General features: G+C 38.3%; 1 protein-coding gene across 1 annotated transcript; it reads left to right on the top strand.

Moving 5' to 3' along the window:
* Nucleotides 1-703: 703 nt before the first annotated feature.
* On the top strand, nt 704-18,013 carry tnk1 (tyrosine kinase, non-receptor, 1). Its single transcript, XM_062993177.1, has 13 exons — nt 704-863; nt 1,000-1,070; nt 1,154-1,342; nt 2,368-2,520; nt 7,745-8,022; nt 8,401-8,527; nt 9,957-10,103; nt 11,154-11,248; nt 11,924-12,142; nt 13,542-13,606; nt 13,723-14,204; nt 15,776-15,871; nt 16,814-18,013. The coding sequence occupies exons 1-13, from the start codon at nt 704-706 to the stop codon at nt 16,949-16,951; spliced, it is 2,220 nt and encodes a 739-aa protein (XP_062849247.1). The 3' UTR covers nt 16,952-18,013.
* Nucleotides 18,014-19,746: the final 1,733 nt, after the last annotated feature.

The following is a 19,746-nucleotide window of genomic DNA, read 5'->3' as shown; positions in this document are numbered from 1 at the left end:
TTGATAAAGATCTGATAAAGCAGATTGCATGAATACCAATCTAGAAAAAATCTAGTGATGTAAAAAAAAGGGCAGTGGTAGCCTAGCGGGTAAGGTACTGGACTAGTAATCAAAAGGTCACTGGTTCAAGCCCTACCACTGCCAGATTGCCACTGTTGGGCCCTTGAGCAAGGCCCTTAACCCTGAATTGCTTAGACAGTATACTGTCACAGTACTGTAAGTCGCTTTGGATAAAAGCGTCTGCTAAATGCTGAAAATGTAAATATAAAATGATATAAATACAAAAAGTAAAAGGAAGAATACTGAGGTAAAATATTCATTCATGATAAAGTGGTGCTGGTACTTGTGGTGGGAGTAGATATCATACACTTTTTTATTGTACAACTGATGATCGCACTGTAACATTAACAAATATTATAACCTAATTTATAAATATTAGAACATAATATAAATATTAGAACCTACATGGTTTTATTGGAAACCAGATTAGATTATTCTATAGTGTCATTGTAAAGCCCTTTTTTCCTTCAACTTTCTTTTCTGTAACATTAGTTTAGGTCTATTGTATATAATCAGTAGAGGGAGTTTTATGTGGTAAAGCACATGATTGTTGTGACTCTTAGATATAAAAAGTTTTCAAATGAATCTTTGACCAAGAATGTATATTAAACTGTTCAGATTGCCTGCTGCTGACCATGTGATTATGATGGATCAAGACACTCAGTGGCTGTACCAGCTTTTGGCAGAAGTACAGCTGGAACGCTTTTACCTGAAGCTCCGTGATGGACTTAACGTGACTCGCATTGAACACCTGGACTATGTTAAGGAGTCAGATCTGGAACACATTGGCATCAGTAAACCAGGTTTGAGTGCTCAGATTTAAAATTGGTTATAAATCGTTATTGGCATAAAATCGTTATTATTAGTTACACTGTTAACATAGTGACATTAATTGAATTTATTTTTATGTTTATCAAGTCTTTGTATTTGTGTCAACAGGGCAAAGACGATTATGGGAGGCAGTCAAGCGCTACAAAACCAACATGCGACCAAGGTCATGGATGACCAAGGTACATTCTTACTTTTTCTTAAGTTTTCTTATCAATCATATGTTTATTATTTTGGCCAGACAACCTATTAATCTTTTTAACAGGTCTTCAGAGGGGGTGGTCCAGATGGAGGTGACCAGTGGAGTGGTGCTATGTCTGGACCAAGGCCAGATGTGGGACGAGCACTTACTTGTCTTATTCAGGACAGTGAGCTGGTGTTTGGGGAGAGGCTGGGCTCAGGTTCTTTTGGGGTGGTAAAAAGAGCAGAGTGGCACACCCCTACAGGACGAGTGGTAAGTTTGCTACACCTGTTTTAACTAAAGTCAATAATTGGTTTATACACATACATACTGTTACATTACTGTACTATAAAATAAGGTTTATTAATGTGTCACAATAGAAAGGAGTGGACGGGATAAAGCTTAATTATGTTTCACAGTATGAGCACATTCCAAAATGCTTCACTCTGCTCACATATGGCTATTATGTGCTCCAGCTTAAATAGTATGCTGGTCACTTTATCCAAACTTTATTCTTGTCATGGTTGTGCAAGGCCCAGTCCCACCAAGAAAAACATCGCAGGGCTTTGGTGATCCAGACCATCCAGACATAGCTGCGCTTTATTACGAAGTCAGATACTTAAAAAAAGTTTAACTGTGGCCCTAAAACTCTGTTGTAGTGAGCTCCCTGAAGTACTGCAAAAGTTAAGAAACAAAAATGAAGATGATAGTTCAGCTTTAAAAATGCAAACAGGACAGAGAAGGTTCTCACCTAAACATAATAGCTCATTTCTAAAGCAAAATGCATTTTTTTTGTTATATTGGCTGCTCCTGTGCACATGGGTCGCCAAAGCGAATCTGTATACCAGATTTGGCAATGTTTTTACACCGGATTCCCTTCCTGATGCAACCTTCCTATTTCAGTCAGTGCTTGGGACTGGCACAGAGATTGCACTGACAGGTCCCAATGGCTAAGACTTTTTCAGCCATCCCCAAATCATATCCATGCAGATAAAATTAGAATAAATCATATAAACACAGTTACTTGAAGTCTTTAAAAATGAATGATGTTTAAAGTAACTCCCATGTCATGTTACAAACTTTGCATAATACTGCTGATCTTCAAACTTACTACTAGTCTGTATGATTTAAAGTTGTGTTACAACATAAGTAAATTATTGGGAATTCAAAAACAAGCTTTAAGTGTTCAAGGTGTGTTACAACTATGCTGAAAAACCCCAGTGTTACTACAAAAGACTGACTGACTGCTTTGTGTTATGTATTTATTATGTAAATATTCTTTCTTATGCTCAAACCAGCTGCCTGTAGCAGTGAAGGCTCTCAGGACCAATATGTCCAAAGAGTCAAATACAGTGACAGAATTTCTGCAGGAGACCACCACCATGCAGGCCCTGGACCACCCAAACATTATCCGCTTGTATGGTGTGGTCCTAACCCAGCCTCTCAAAATGGTGAGTTTTTAATTAACACACACTCAAACACTATATTTAAAAATACTGTGTAAAGAAAGTTTAGGAAGCATATGTATGTGTAATATATTACATGGCCAAGACAGTATAGACCCCTACTGTTTAGTGGATATAGATATTTCTGCCTCACTAAATAAGCTGTACATCCAGTCTCCATACTTATAGCCTTGAAGCAAAATGGGTCATACTAAAGAGCTCCGTTTTTTTAATAATCATGCACATAAGTCTTTTTGTAATGTTACTGTGAAATGAAAATGTCTAAGAGCAACAGCTGCTTAATTGTAAAATGAATTACCACACAAGTCTACAAAAGGAATGCATGGTCCTGAAACACATAGGCCAGATACATTGGTACCTTGAAACTGAATGTCAATTGATTCTGGGAGTGGCGTTGAGTTTAAAAGGTGATGAGTTTCAAGGTATTTTTCCCGTAACGATTTCCCAAGCGCTGAACAAAGCGGTTCTTTATTGTTAATTTGAAATGAAAAATTTTTTTTATTTAGATTTTTTTTTTTTTTTAAAGCTAAAGACATTAAGTTGACGGTAAACATTGAGTTCAAGGGTACAAATTTCTCGACGAAGAGTTTCAAAGATTTTGAGTTTAGGTGACATCTTTTGGTTGCAACACTCATCAGTAATTTTAAAACTGCCTGTAGCAATACGGCAACACAAACTTGTTAATCGGGACCTTAATGTGTTGGATTTTCATAGCCTTGCAGCCACTCACAACCCACAAGCCAAAATTTACTACATGCAAAGCAAACTGGAGTGACACAAAGTTTATTGTTAATTCAAAGCAATAAAAAAATAGTTCTCTGTAGTTAAGAAATAAATTTCACCACCTTGCAGTTTAACTGATAAATGGGTTGTCAGATGCCAAGACAACACTACAGTCGACTTTAATTGAGGTATTGCATGTGGAATGGCATGCAGGGACATTTTTAAGAATTCTGAGGTTCCAATTTTGTGCCAGCACTTTGAGGAAGACCCATGTCAATGCCCCAGTAAACAAAACAGGGTTTATAAAAGCAATTAGCTACAGTGGGGCCAAAAAGTATTTAGTCAGCCACTGATTGTGCAAGTTCTCCTACTTAGAAAGATGAGAGAGGTCTGTAATTTTCATCATAGGTACACTTCAACTAGGGATGTCCCGATCCGATCTCACAGATCGGGATCGGGGCCGATCAAGGCATTTTTAACTGATCGGAAATCGGCTTTACTAATGCCGATCATAACCCGATCTTTTGTTTTATGTCAGCATTATCCGCTGTGTGGAAATACTTTAAATTGGAAAGTGAAACAATTCCAACAGCGGTGTAATGTCTGTAATGCGAGCGTTTCACGAGGCGGTAGGAGCAGAGCTGCGTTCATTACTGTAGAATTTTACTGTTTATATGGTGTGCGAGTCGAGGATCACTCCGGTTTACAAAACAATAACTTTTAATCCGAGTATGAAAACTTCAGGACCATAACATACAGCTTTTACGAGTTTACGTGTTACAAGACTGAACGACATCTCAGTATCAAGCACTCTGATTGGCTTAGTTATGTAACCGAGCGTCGTAGTGATGCACTCTCTTAATAAAGAAATAAAATACACGGTATATTCACAAATTATCGGGAGCAAAACACTTTATTAACTTATTCTGTTCCAAATAGCGGACAGCTAGAGCCGAGCACGCTATCCCATGCACTATGGAAGCCCCAAAGGGTCAAAACACACTCACTTTGCGTAGACCCGTCCATCAAACCATTGTCACAATACAAGCACTTTAAGAACTGGCTTTCCTTCATAACAAAAGAGTGACTTTCCATTTTATTTTGGTATTCAGGTTTTACTGTAATGCTGTTAAGTAACTTATTTGTTTTTTTATATTCAAGTTAAGCTGCTACACCACTTGTGAGTGGAGATTTTTGTTCATTTTTAGTGTATCACTGCATTAAACAGAATTATGTTCTTTGAATATAAAGTTCAAAGTGAAACTGTAATTATCTCACTTCATTTTTACTACAATGCTGCATTAGGTTTGTTTACTTTTATTTTGTAAAAGAACATTAAGCAATAGCTTGGATGCAGGCAATTTTTTTCTTACAGCACTGCAGAGCTATTCAGTTGTTAAATACGGTGGCCGAGAAGTGCAAAACAAATTTACATTTCAGAAAACAAAATTACAAAAAAACAAAAACAACATTTACAATGAAAGCAAAAACAAATTTACAAGTGTTTGGGTACCCAATGTTTTGGCATATGTAAAAGTGTTTCAGCACCTGTAAATTTGTTTTCGGCATATGTAATTTTGTTTTCTAAAATGTAAATTTGTTTTGCACTTCTCGGCCGCACATTTCTGACGGAAAAGGCAGGGACAATAACACCGGAAGTGCATGTTGCTTACCTGCTGTCAATCAAACTGTTTCTCAGCGATAAAGTGAACGGAGTTTGTGATGGTGACGATAAACAAGGTTTTGTCTAGTTTGTGGAAATCATTTTATCCAGTTGACCCGCTATTGTTTTTCTTGTGGAAAGTTATTAGATTGTACAGACGGTTAGACGTGGCGTGTGCATCTCTATCTACCGTCCGCTCTTCTAAACATCTAAGGAATTCCCACAAGAACAACAAAAGCGAAATAATGAAAGTAATTAACACAAAATGGACAAAACATTGTTTATTAGGGACGGAACATTTGATACCGAGGCTTTAAAGCTTGTTTCACTTTTGTAACACTGGACTCAGTTTATTTTTATTATTATTTTTTTTTTTTACCCCTTTTTCTCCCCTTTTAGCGCATCCAATTGTTCAATTAGCATCGTGCTTCCTCTCTGTCTATGCCGAACCCTACCCTGACGGAGGTGATTGAAGCTAACCCGTATCCCCTCCGAAACACGAGCAGCAGCCAGATGCATCTTTGCCACCCACACATTGACGAGTTTGGCGCCACCTAGCGTTGCATGCGGAGAGACACACCCTAAGGGCACCCTCTCCCATCTCTGTGTAAGCGCCTCCAATCAGCCGGCAGAGAACGCAATCGCATTCTGACAGAGAGAGACCCACATCCGGTTCTTTGTCCCACCCCCCACATGAGCAACCGGCCAATCGTTGCTCATATAGCCACTCTTCGAACCGGTAAAGCAAGGCTGGATTCGATACCACGCTTCTCAGAATCCAGCCCTGGTTGCAGCGCGTTTCTTTTTACCGCTGCGCCACCTGAACGGCCTACAAATTTACATTTTAGAAAACAAAATTACATATGCCGAAAACAAATTTACAAGTGCTGAAACACTTTTACATATGCCAAAACATATTTACAAACACTGGGTATTCAAGCACTTGTAAATTTGTTTTTGCTTTCATTGTAAATGTTGTTTTTGTTTTTTTGTAATTTTGTTTTCTGAAATGTAAATTTATTTTGCACTTCTCGGCCACCGTAGTTAAACACATACATTGGATTAATTTGAATAACTGTAATGTACTTGAAGTGTGCACTGTGTAAACAGTATTATCTAGTTCTTATCTAGACAATATCTAGAAAATACAAGTATCGGTTTGAGAATCGGTATCGGATCAGGATCAAAATTAATGATCGGGATCGGGAACAAAAAAAAAACGTGATCGGGACATCCCTAACTTCAACTAAGAGACAAAATGAGAAAAAAAAATCCAGGAAATCACATTGTAGGATTTTTAAAGAATTTATTTGTAAATTATGGTGGAAAATAAGTATTTGGTCAATAACAAAAGTTATTAAGCGGTGTGTTTGGGATCATTGTCATGCTGGAAGACCCAGCCACGTTCCATCTTCAATGCTCTCACTGATGGAAGGAGGTTTTGGCTTAAAATACATGGCCCCGTTCATTCTTCCCTTAACACGGATCAGTCGTCCTGTCCCCTTTGCAGAAAAACAGCCCCAAAGCATGATGTTTCCACCCCCATGCTTCACAGTAGGTATGGTGTTCTTGGGTTTTTCTTCTTCCTCCAAACACGACGAGTTGAGTTTTTACCAAAAAGTTCCATTTTGGTTTCATCTGACCACATGATATTCTCCCAATCCTCTTCTGGATCATCCATATGCTCTCTGGCATACTTCAGACGGGCCTGGACATGTACTGGCTTAAGCAGGGGGACACGCCTGGCACTGCAGGATTTGAGTCCCTCTCGGCTTAGTGTGTTACTGATGGTAGCCTTTGTTACTTTGGTCCCAGCTCTCTGCAAGTCATTCATCAGGTCCCTCAGTGTAGTTCTGGGATTTTTGCTCACCGTTCTCATGATCATTTTGACCCCACGGGATGAGATCTTGACCCCAAGGGAGATTATCAATGGTCTTGTATGTCTTCCATTTTCTTACAATTGCTCCCACAGTTGATTTATTCACACCAACCTGCTTGCCTATTGTAGATTCACTCTTCCCAGCCTGGTGCAGGTCTACAATTTTCTTCCTGGTGTCCTTCGACAGCTCTTTGGTCTTGGCCATGGTTGAGTTTGGAGTCTGACTGTTTGAGGCTGTGGACAGGTGTCTTTTATACAGATAACGAGGTCAAACAGGTGCCATTAATACAGTAACGAGTGGAGGACAGAAGAGCTTCTTAAAGAAGAAGTTACAGGTCTGTGAGAGCCAGAAATCTTGCTTGTTTGTTATTGACCAAATACTTATTTTCCACCATAATTTACAAATAAATTCTTTAAAAATCCTACAATGTGATTTCCTGGATTTTTTTTTCTCATTTTGTCTCTCATAGTTGAAGTGTACCTATGATGAAAATTACAGACCTCTCTCATCTTTCTAAGTAGGAGAACGTGCACAATCAGTGGCTGACTAAATACTTTTTGACCCCACTGTAAGTTTGCTGCAAAAAAAGGAGCCCTGGCCTCAACCCTGTACTACAAAATACAGTTATTTTGAATGTTTTAATACTAGATGGCTAAATAGAACTGAATCTTTTAAGCAATATTTTAAAGCTTCGGAATCCAGAGGAATAAAGGCTGTATAACAGCGAAGGAAAGGAGATGCTCCATGTAAATGTTCATGTTTGTAAATGTGAATGTTGGGTATCTTAAAAAGTTTGGCCATATAGTGTGCACCTCAGAACACAATGAAATGTAATGTCTTAGAACTTTGTTCAATGTTTATGTGATGATGAATTAATGTGCCCGCTGTAATATCCCTATACTCATTTAAATTTCATTTCTCTTTTCTTCTCTGTTTACTACAGGTGACAGAACTGGCTCCATTAGGTGCTCTGTATGACATGCTGCGTTTGCGACGGGGCGAATACCCCCTGGCTCGGCTCTGGCTATTCGCCACTCAAATTGCTGCTGGAATGGAGTATTTGGAGTCACGTCACTTCATCCATCGAGACCTGGCAGCTCGGAATGTGCTCCTGGCTTCTCGAGAACTGGTAAAGATTGGCGACTTCGGCCTGATGAGGGGTCTGGGCCAGGACAAAGATCACTACATCATGGGACCCCAGAGACGTATTCCTTTTGCCTGGTAATTAAAAATTAAGCTCATGCTGGGCTACTAGGTAGCATAACTACAATGCAGTTGGATTTATGTCAGAAGACCTAACAACCATCCAACCATAGCCAAACCCAGTTTCGGATAGTCTAAGAAATCATTCTTAGTAAGGTTATGTGGATGGAAGTGGGTTTTTTTTGTTGTACCTTCTAGCTACTCTAAGAATATACGTTCCCAAATAGCCGGGAGAAATTAGGCTTGACTTAATTATTAAGAAAGAAATTGCATAACATTAAAAATTAATACTTTAAGAAATTTACTTTATATAATTAAAGAGACTCCAGACTTCATAAAAATAATATGTAGACACCGATTTGCGAGGTGTTGATTCAGTAATCCTTATATCCATAGGTGTGCTCCTGAGAGTTTGCGTGTGGGTTTTTTCTCACCTGCCTCAGATGTTTGGATGTATGGAGTTACACTGTGGGAGATGTTCACTTACTGCGAGGAACCCTGGCTTGGATTGTCTGGAAGACAGGTATGTATCAGAGTATTATTATATTAGGATAAGGCTGAGACATAAGGCCATGGTGTCAGTATGTAACTGGGTATACTTGGGTACTCAACACAGTTAACTAGTGTTATGATAAACTGTCCACCCTACTAAAACTGTTTTATCACAAACACTACAGAGTTACTTTCTCAAACTGCCTTTACACTGATAAGCCATGCTCCTTCGAATTTGTGCTGTGCGTTGATATTTGAAACTTAAGTGTTTCAGCTGTTTGAAAGAGATGTTTGAAAGACAGCAGGTTTTCTGTAGCTTTTTTCCTTAGAAATTATATTAAGGATAAAACATATTTTTAAGGAGTTGCAGTACACAACATTTTCCATTTATTAAAAAATATAATGAACAAAATAACTATTTCCATTGTATCAATGCAGTTATTAAATAATGGTTTAAAGGGTTTGACCATTTACTTGTATAGCCAAATGGATAGTTTTTGACCCTCTCTACTGATGTTTAAAGGGACAGTGGTTGCTTAGTGGGTAGAGCTTTGGGCTATCAACCGGAAGATTGGGGGTTCAAATCCAGGCTCTGCTATGCAGCCACTGTTGGGTCCTTGAGCAAGGCCCTTAACCCTGTCTGCTCCAGGGGCGCCGTACGATCCCTGCGCTCTGACCCCAGCTTCCAAAACAAGCTGGGATATGCGAAGAAAGAATTTCATTGTACTGTACACCTGTATATGTATGTATGACAAATTAAGTATATCTTCTTCTTCTTCTATAAATCAATGATTAAACATTAAAATCTGTTTTTGTACATTTTCGGATCACACTATGTAAACACTCATTACAAATAATAAATGAATAAAAATTGGGTTTTGGCCTCTCCGGTGGCGCAGCGATAAAATACGCTAGCACACCAGAGATGGGGCTTTGAATACATCGTATCGAATCTTAGCTCTGCCATTCGGCTGGGCTGGGCGGCTATATGAACAACGATTGGCTGTTGTTCAGGGATGGGATGAACTAGACCAGGGTTCCTCATAAATGGTGCAATTATAACCTCTGCTGGCTGATTGATGCCGCCTGCACAAAGTCGAGGAATAATGCTGATTAGGGTTTGGCTCTCCTTGCACAAAGCTGATTCGCATATGAACTCGCCTCGTGCAGGTGAAAAGAGGCAGTCGGTACTGCACACGTGTCGGAGGGGGCGTGTCAGTTGCGAAGCTCAACGGTCAGCAGTGGAGGGTAATTGAATATGATTGTTTTATTAATACATGAAGAAAACAATTTTGCCGGCACTTTGTTAGCAAAGACGAATAATTATCGTATCCTAAAAATGTTTTCAGGTATTTTGACATATTCATGAGAAATCCTTACTTAAATAAACCTAATAAAGCAGTTAACAATTTGGAACAAATAAAATTTGGAACTAATTAAATGCTTTGTATTGTGCACAGATCCTGTTTCAAGTGGAGAGGGAGGGTGAGCGTCTACCGAGGCCACTTGACTGTCCTCAGGAACTCTACGCTGTGATGAGGAAATGCTGGGCCTGCAATCCATCAGAGCGACCAAACTTCAGCCAGCTTATCAGCATGGTAGCTGAGGTCAGTGTCTGAGCAACACCAAAGCTGTGTCTCAAATTGCACTATAATTTACATAATCACCTTTGGGTAAAGACTGAAAATATCTTTGCATGCAATTAGCTCAATCTCGCTTAAAATATAAGAGAAGTCTAACCTTTAATTAAAGTTTTTTTAATTTACTTTTTTATTTTTAATATTAAAAGATTGTTTTGTACCCATGTGTATAAGACTATAATAGACTTTAAATATACTGATAAATAAGATTAAAGAATCCAGTCTAAGGGATGTAGCAATTCTCAGTACAGTAAATCTCCAAATTCTTAATGCTTTTGTGTTTTCTCTTGTATACTCTCCTCATTAGCTTACACCACAGGCTTTTATTAGTGCTTATTTTAGAGCAATAGAAGATTACCCCTTTATTCATCATGTATACAGATACATGTGTACAGTACAATAAAACTTTTGCATATCCCAGCTTGTTTGGAAGCCGGGGTTGGAGTGCAGGGTCAGCCATTGTACAGCGCCCCATAGCAAAGAGGGTTAAGGGCCTTATTCAAGGGCCCAACAGTGGCTGCATGGCAGAGCAGGGATTCGAACCTACAATATTACATTCGATGGCCCAAAGTTATACCCATTAGGCTACCTCTGTCCTCAAATGAGGTGATCACAGGATCAAACCTTTGCTATGGTAATTTTATTGAATGAAAAAATACAAATACAGCCACAAACATCACAGTTTACCCACTATAATCCACTAAATGGTTGTGTGTTTACTATAAACATCTGTATACATCATACAGTCCTGTCTTATTTGACCATAGCATCCAATTTATGTTAAAACATTGATATTATTTAGCATACTTCAGGTGCTTACTTATGTGATGAAACAGAAGACCATTTTTTTTGTCATGCATGCCAGCATTGTATGAAGATGCCATCTCACTGTATATTTGAAGACACACACATCTCACTGTATATTTGAAGACACACATTATACTGTAACTATGTGGATTGTGATTGGTTTAATGAGTGCTCTTACATATATTCCTGGCTTTTCTTATTTTTGTCTAGGCTCAGCCCCGGGAGGTGCGTGCTATACGGGATTTTGCAGATGCCAGAAAACTCACTCTACAGTCTAATGATGTGGTGACCCTGATAGACCATGGGTAAGAAAATTAGCTTTAATGGAGGAAGTGACTAAAAAGGAGATTAATTTTTAACTCATTTGAGCTGCTTGAGGCTGGATTCCAGTCATAGTTTAACCTGTAGTATTTGGACACTTTGCAAAATGGAGCAAGAATTAGTTTTTATTGGAGTAATTTGATTTAACCTTAGTTAATCAAGATTGAAATACTGATTTACATCTGACCATGGAATTTAAGCATATTCTTTCACTGCTGGTATTAGGCCATCGTGACCTCATTGCTCTGTTATTAACAGTAAATATTATCAAGTACAGTCAATTCCGATTCCTGGTGACCATTTGGATAGTGTATTTCCAGAACATCCCCTCTTCTGTTTCAGTTTTCAGTTTTTTTTTAATTGTCTGTTCATTGTTCTTTTAATTGTATCTTTCCAATTTGTTGCTGGAAGACCTCTTCCTTTTTCTACCTTTAACTTTTCCAATTAGTCTATTTTTCAATGAGTTGGTTCTTCTTATAATGTGCCCAAAATAAGAGCTTCAATTTGATTATCTGGTCTACAAGTGAGAGGTTGAGGTTCTCCCTCAGAAGAGCCAATCAGACCATCTAAAGAGATAAAACCTTGTTTAGAAGAAAGCATACATCCTGATTTAGAGTTCATGTAATGGCTAAATTTCCACTCCTTTCTGTTCTGTCTAGGCTGGATTTGATTGAGTGGAAAGGTCAGAACCAGACGACACTGGGTGTAGGCTGGTTCCCTCCAACTCTTACTGTCCCATTTGTATCTTCACCGGGACCTCTCAGTCCTAATGCTGGAGCTGCTAGGATCTCTACCCCAATTAGAGGAAGCTTACCACACACTGGACATAGAGACACCAAGCCAGAACGCAGCTGGGGAAACCCTGAAAGACTGGATGAGTAAGAAATAGTGCTTTTTATTTATTTAGCTGAACACCAGGTTACCCACCAGCAGTTTCTAGTGGGGACCCTGAGTAGAATAGGTTATTTAGGATCCTCATGCTGTTCATAAGAGGTAAATAAATGGAACCTTGTTTGCTGTGAGTTGCTGTGTCTGCAGACAAGCAAATCACTCCACAAGAACTACATAACATAACAAACCTTTAATAAATTACCTTCCCCACTCATCCTCATGAGAGATTTTACTGGCCACAACAAATTTAAAAAGGTAAAACCACAGAGTTTTTTTGTTTTTAGAAATATATGACATATGCAAATGATGGAACCAGTACATACCTGAACTTAGGACCTGGTGTATATACAGACATAGGATCTTAGAATAAGCTCTCCAGAAATTCTCCTTGACACCACCTGGTTGGTTTTGGATGTTTTATGCAGCAGAGATCATGTCTCAATATTATCATATTACTATAAAAACCTCACAAAACTCAAAATTCATAGAGCACAACCTCTAAAGTTAAACACTCCACCTCAGAACTAGTCTATTCATTTTAAAAGGGGTTTGTGTTCACTGGCTGGTGACTAATGTCATGAAAAATAGCAATGCTTGTAATAAACCAAACATGCTGCATTTTAAATGGTGTTTGGGGAAGAATGTCTTTTAGTTGCACACTGGATTTTATGAGCTATACTTATCATATGGATTCTGTACATTTTGTGGGTTTACAGTAATTGATTTTAATCTTTGTGACCACCTTTTTACAACCCCAAATCAGAAAAACCTTTGGGATGGGATTAAGTATGAAAGATGCAAAAAAGTGCATTGTTTCTTACATTAACTTTTATTTTATGCAATGGTCTTTGCAATCACCAGATCTCAGCCAACTTGAACATGAGCATGATATTTTCGCATGTTAGATAGCTCATTCCACATTCATTAATAAAACACCAATGAAGGGAAAATTTTTTAGAACAATTGGATTTTGTTGTTCTATTGCAGAGTCAATGCCAAGATACATTAAAGTAGTTTTAGAAGCTATGTATATATGACATACATGTACGTACAAGATTAAATCTAATAGGTCAATATTATAAAGAGGACGGCAAGTACATATAGTAAATAGAGAAACAGATCTCTAAGAATGGATGGCATATGTTTATTTATTTCATTTTTCTAAACCGCTTTGTCCTGGTCAGGAAGAAATATGACCAGATAGCAAAAAGTCCCGCCAAGATTCAAACCTGAACTTATTAGCAAATTACTGTTTCTAACCTGCACTTATTAGCAAACTACTGATTAGCAGATTGTGTCATCAAATCTGTTTGAAATGTACTGAATTTTAATTACATTTTATTTGTTGTAAAAACCCAGTGTTTTACATCTTTTTGATGTTTTTAGCTCTGGACACTGGAGGATACCTGTGGCAAAACCAAAGGAAGGGTCTAATCTAAAGAAAATGGCAGGTTAGTAAAAAATACTGTATATTTGCCTTCTGTTATGGACTGAGATAATAATGTATATACAGTTTATGTAAATCTTTCAATCCATATTGTAATCCATACCTCTTTATTTTCACTAGGTATGTCTCGCAGTCTTGAGTCTGTTCTAGGAGTTCCTCAGAACGAGGCTCCAAGTGAGAATGGCAACCCGGCTCAGCGAACCAACATCCGTAAACCTGTACAACCACCATATGCGCCCGATGTGCGCAGGTTCAGCGATGCAAGTGGCATTAACCCACCTCCGCGCCCACCACCTCCAAATTTTAAACACTTTCAAAGGGCCCAGATGATCCGGGATCGTAGACTGGCTGGAAATGTAGCCCCTGCTGCCTGGATTCCTACTCCTCTTACAAATATTCAGCTTCCACCACAGCAGAAGACCATGGGTGGTAGCAATCTAGCCAAGATGGCACATTTAGCCAAATCAAGTCCCCAGCTGGACAATGACAATGAGAAGGAAAAGGAAAGAGATAGGGACAGGGAAAGAGAACGAGAGAGGATACGGGAAAGGTATCCACCACATGTGCAGATGCAGGTGGATAAAGATGTAATCATATCACAGGTAAGGACATTTATCTTTTTTAATTAGCTTATGTATACTGCCTTGTCCATAGGCTATATCTAATATGGTAGTAATACACAGATGTAAAAAAAAGAAAAGAATTTATTTCATTTTTGCTCATTTGTCACACTTTATATGGATATTTGAAAATTGGCAAAGACAATATGAGGGAACACATAATTGAGTTGATTGATCATTTCATTTACCTAAAGAAAAAAGTCAACTAGATCTGTGTAAATAAGTAATTATTAGCTAGCTAATTAACCACTTTTACTAATAATTAAGATAAATAAGACAAGCCACACCCACAGTGATAGCTCAGTGGTTAAGGTACTGGACTAGTAAACAGAAGGTTGCCGGTTCAAGCCCCACCACCACCAAGTTGCCACTGTTGGGTCCCTGAGCAAGGCCCTTAACCCTCAATTGCTCATCGTGTTCCGCTCATTGTGTAAGTCGCTTTGGATAAAAGCGTCTGCTAAATGCTGAAAATGTAAATGTAAATTATTTCTGCCAGCCCTGTTGAATCTAAACATCATTTAAATAGAATACATCCATCTATCAGTGTTAAGTAAAAAGGTCTCAACAAGCAGGGCATTTTGCCAAGACTAAAAGGAAACCAAGTCAAGGTGACAAAGAATGTTACAAGAAAAAGGCGGGAAATAGTTGCAAAGCTATTTCTAAGGCTTTGGAACTCAGATAATGTCTCACACTGTGGTTTGCCTAGGTAATAAAATCTTGGAACAGTTAAAAATCTTGGCAATAATAACTGCAAACCAAAATCCATCATCCAACATATCAAACAAAAAAGTCTAAGGAACTGCAGACCTTGCTCGATTCTAATTACTTTACTGTTCATGATCCCACTATAAGAAAGACATATTAAAAGCCTTTTGGGATAATGTTATGTGGAATGACTTTTTGGTGATGTTCTTATACCAAACATGGTGTTGGTAGTGTGATGTTGTGGGGATCTGTAATTGCTTCAGGGTCTGAATGGCTTGCCATAATTAAGCCATAAATGACCATGAAGCCATGAAGGACAATGTCCAGTCATTGGTCAGTGAAGCTTGCGTGCCATTGGATTATGCAACAAAGACAGCGATCTAAAGCACAAAATCAGGTCCACATTTGAAAGAATTAAAAGAAACAACAATTTAGGTTGCTTAGGGGCCTGGGGGCCTTCCTGACTTATACAGTTCATGCTTGAGAGTTCCTTATCTGGCTAAATTAAAGCAATCCTGAGAAAAAGAGTGGGTCAGAATTCTAGTGACATAAAAGACTAATGAAAAGCATTTGATTGCAGTTTTTTTGCAAAAAATGGCACAACCAGTTCAGTTTTTGGGTTACTTTTTCACCTGAGTGATAACATTCTTCCTTCAGTTAATGGAATGAGCATTAAAAAACTTGTGTGTCCTTATGTTTTTGTCTTGTATTTAATGTTGTATGAAATTCAGAAAGGAGAAAATACTTTTTATGGCATGATATAAATAATGCAGTCACTTAACAACATATTTTGTATTTAATTAAGTAAATATAAACTAAATAAATCTATAATCTGTTGTGATTGTCAGCTTCAGGCAGCAGTACATGGAGTAACCATTGAAGAGGTTCAGAAGGCCCTACAACGCCATGATTGGAACCAAGTACGAGCAGAGCAACAGCTAAAGGTAGTAACAGTTTACTACCAGACCATTTTCAACTGGCTGGCTAAATAATAAAAAACATATTAAGAAATAATGCACTTTAGGGCATAAACCTATAAAACATCTTAGGTTTGTAAAGTTAATCATTTTACTATATTTATGGGTATGAGTAATTCTTGAACATGCTTCCTTCAAGACAGTCGAAGCCAGCCACCCCCTCTTTTTGAGCTGCCTTCATGGATAAACATGAACTCGGACATTGGCAAGATTGGCTGGTGTCACATGACTAATAACATTACAGGAAAGCAAATCCCTTCCTCCCACCGTCAATTGGCTCCCAACATTGGGGCTTAAACTTGTTGGATCAGATGGTGAACACTTGTTTTGTGCCTTCAGGAATCCATGGTTTTAATATGTTTAAAAAGCACACTCCAAATTGTGTTAGGAGCTTCTGATAGACCAACAGTTGTAGGAATTAGGGCTTGCTGTTGGACGTACATTTCTCCCAATGTAGTCATATCCAAATACTCAGTCGTATCTCCTCTACTGCTGGAGACCTCCACCCTGACCAACGATTGCTGTACCAAACACATGCCCTCTCCATCACATGTAAAGTAGCCAACCTCTTCTTTTCACCTGCTTGAGGCAGGTGCATAGAAGAGTTGAGATTTCAACCTATGAGCTCAGAATCTCAGCGTGTTAGGGCTAGCGTGTTTTAGTCAAGTTTATGTACACTTATAAACTTGTAATGTATGTCATGGCAGTCTTAAGATTTTTTTTCCTGCAACTGCTATTTTTCTGTGACCTATTTTCCTGTTCCAGCATGAACGTCCCCCTGTGTACAAAGCTAGATTTATGTGAATTTTACTGGACAAGCATAAGTACCAACAGTCAAATGATTGAAATTCCAAGATCAGGTTTACTAAGTGTATTTAAACAGTATACTGTTTATTTATGTCCTCTCAGGCAGAGCAGCTGTACCACATGAACCAATATTCAAGAGAAGACTGCCACAAGATCCTGGCACGCTACAACTGGGACCTTCAACAAGCTAGTCGTTTTGTCCTTCGCAAGGCCAAAGATGGTGGGCTGGAGAGACGATGAACAGACTTTCAAAATAAGCCTGCATTATCTCAAGGATAATTGATCACAATAGAACTTTTTTTTATATTAAGGACATCAAGACCCAAGGGTTCTACGGCAAACAGGAGCAAAAGGGGGGTAAAACTCTTTGTCTTATTGATCACTGCTATGAAAGTATGTGCTATTTTGGACTTTTTTAACATCAACGTTGCTGGATCAGTTGCCACCTGTATAAGAGGTAGAGTATAATGATGATTACCAGCATATGCACAAAGGGGTAGAGTAAAATGCTGATTATCAGAATATGCACTTCTGCTTTTTAGTACAAAACTGGTGCAGGAAAGAGGATAACAGGGGCAGTTGTAGCCTAGTGGTTAAGGTACTGGACCAGCAATCAAAAGGCTGCTGGTTCAAGCCTTACCACTGCCCGGTTACCATTGTTGGGCCCTTGAGCAAGGCTTTTAACCCTGAATTGCTTAGACAATACACTGTCACAGTACTGTAAGTCGCTTTGGATAAAATCGTCTACTAAATTCCAAAAATGTAAATGTAAATAAATTAGTGACCCAAGAGGCTACTATGTGAAAAGTAAAACATTTGCTAATACCAGTAACTGCTCTGTACACCTATCCCAGCACAGGTGAATACTTTACAATAGCTAATCCAGCATTATATTTGTGAAATGCTGTGACCTGTAAACTGTGTCTACAAGAATTCCACGCCAGTAACTTTACTTACTTCTCTCTGAAAAGTATGTAACAACGCAGCATTGACCCCTGCATGCTAAACGTGTCAGCCATTATTGTTGAACACATCCGATTGTGAGGCACATTAGCATTAGCACTTGTGCTCATAATGAAGGATTTTTTTTGGCATAGCGAACACAAACTTGTGGTTAAAACGCTTCAGGAACTCTCTGTTACCACAATATGCACAAATACTGTTTACAATACATTAACTTTAATATGTACCTTAGAAATCTTTAGGCTATATAGCGGTTCATAAAACACTTTGATTGTATGCATAGTTTTAAAGCTTTTATAAAAGGTTTTATCTGTTTGTTAAATTAAACTGCTATTTTGATTTCAGTGAAAAGTGGTTGTTTGTTTACACAACTCTAGTACAATGTTAGTTGTATTTTTTTTTTTTGTGTGCGCATGCAAGAGTTTCATGATGATTAAAGTATTATACTCCTGTGACCCAAGTGTGCAAGTATACAACCCCAAATCAGAAACAGTAGGGACAGTATGGAAAATGCTAATAAAAAAAAAAATACAGCATTTTTTACATTGACTTACATTGATTACAGACAGTATGAACCCAAGATATCTCACATTTTGTCTGGTTAACTGTATATTTGTTAATATACATCTATTCCTGCATTCCAAAAAAGTTGGGACTAGGGGCAATTTAGGGCTAGTAATGAAGTAAAAATACATATTAATGTGTGTAAAGGAGATTCATGGTGGCTCAGTGTGAAGTACTGTTGCCTCATGGCAAGAAGGTCCTGGGTTCGATCCACAGGTGGAACGGTCCGGGTACTTTCTGTGTGGACTTTGCATGTTCTTCCCGTGTCTGTGTGGGTTTACTCTGGGAGCTCTGGTTTCCTCCCACAGTCCAAGGACATGCAAGTGAGGTGAATTGAAGATACAAAATTGTCCATGACTGTGTTTGACAATAAACTTGAGAGCTGATTAATTTTGTGTTATGAGTAACTACTGTTTCTGTCATGAATGTAACCAAACTGTGTAAAGCATGACATTAAATAAGTAATCATTAGTTGGTAAAAAAAGCAGTAACCAGAGTTTTTCAGGAGCAAAGATGGGCAGAGGATCTCCAATTTGTCAGCAAATCCGTGAGAAAATTATTAAAATATTTTAAAAACAATGTTCCTTAAAGAAAGATTGAAAGGGATTTGCATATTTCTCCTGTTAAAGTGCAGAATATCATTAAACAATTCAAGAAGTCTGGAAGAATTTCAGTGTGTTAAGGGCAAGAGCAGAAGCCTAAGCTGAACATCTTTCAGACGGCACTGCATCAAAAACCTGGTTTCATATCGTCTGCAATAAAATAAATATCAAAATAAATGTAAGAAACACTGCATTTTTATTTTGTTTGCATTTTCCTTACTGCCCCAACTTTTTCTCAGGTGGGCTAGAAGTGTGTAACATACAGTGCCTTGCAAAAGTATTCAGCCCCCTTGAACTTTTCAACCTTTTGCCACATTTCAGGCTTTAAACATAAAGATATGAAATTGTAATTTTTTGTGAAGAATCAATAACAAGTGCGACACAATTGTGAAGTGGAACGAAATTTATTGGATATTTTAAACTTTTTTTAGAAATAAAAACCTGAAAAGTGGGGCGTGCAATATTATTCAGCCTCTTTTACTTTCAGTGCAGCAAACTCACTCCAGAAGTTCAGTGAGGATCTCTGAATGATCCAATGTTGACCTAAATGACTGATGGTGATAAATAGAATCCACCTGTGTGTAATCAAGTCTCCGTATAAATGCACCTGCTCTGTGATAGTCTCGGAGTTCTGTTTAAAGCGCAGAGAGCATCATGAAGACCAAGGAACACACCAGGCAGGTCCGAGATACTGTTGTGGAGAAGTTTAAAGCCGAATTTGGATACAAAAAGATTTCCCAAGCTTTAAACATCTCAAGGAGCACTGTGCAAGCGATCATATTGAAATGAAGGGAGTATCAGACCACTGCAAATCTACCAAGACCCGGCCGTCCCTCTAAACTTTCAGCTCAAACAAGGAGAAGACTGATCAGAGATGCAGCCAAGAGGCCCATGATCACTCTGAAT

This window comes from Trichomycterus rosablanca, chromosome 4, assembly GCF_030014385.1.
Source record: "Trichomycterus rosablanca isolate fTriRos1 chromosome 4, fTriRos1.hap1, whole genome shotgun sequence".
Classification (NCBI taxonomy): domain Eukaryota; kingdom Metazoa; phylum Chordata; class Actinopteri; order Siluriformes; family Trichomycteridae; genus Trichomycterus; species Trichomycterus rosablanca.
Note: the sequence above shows the minus strand (reverse complement) of the source record. Positions and strands in the feature narration are given on the sequence as shown.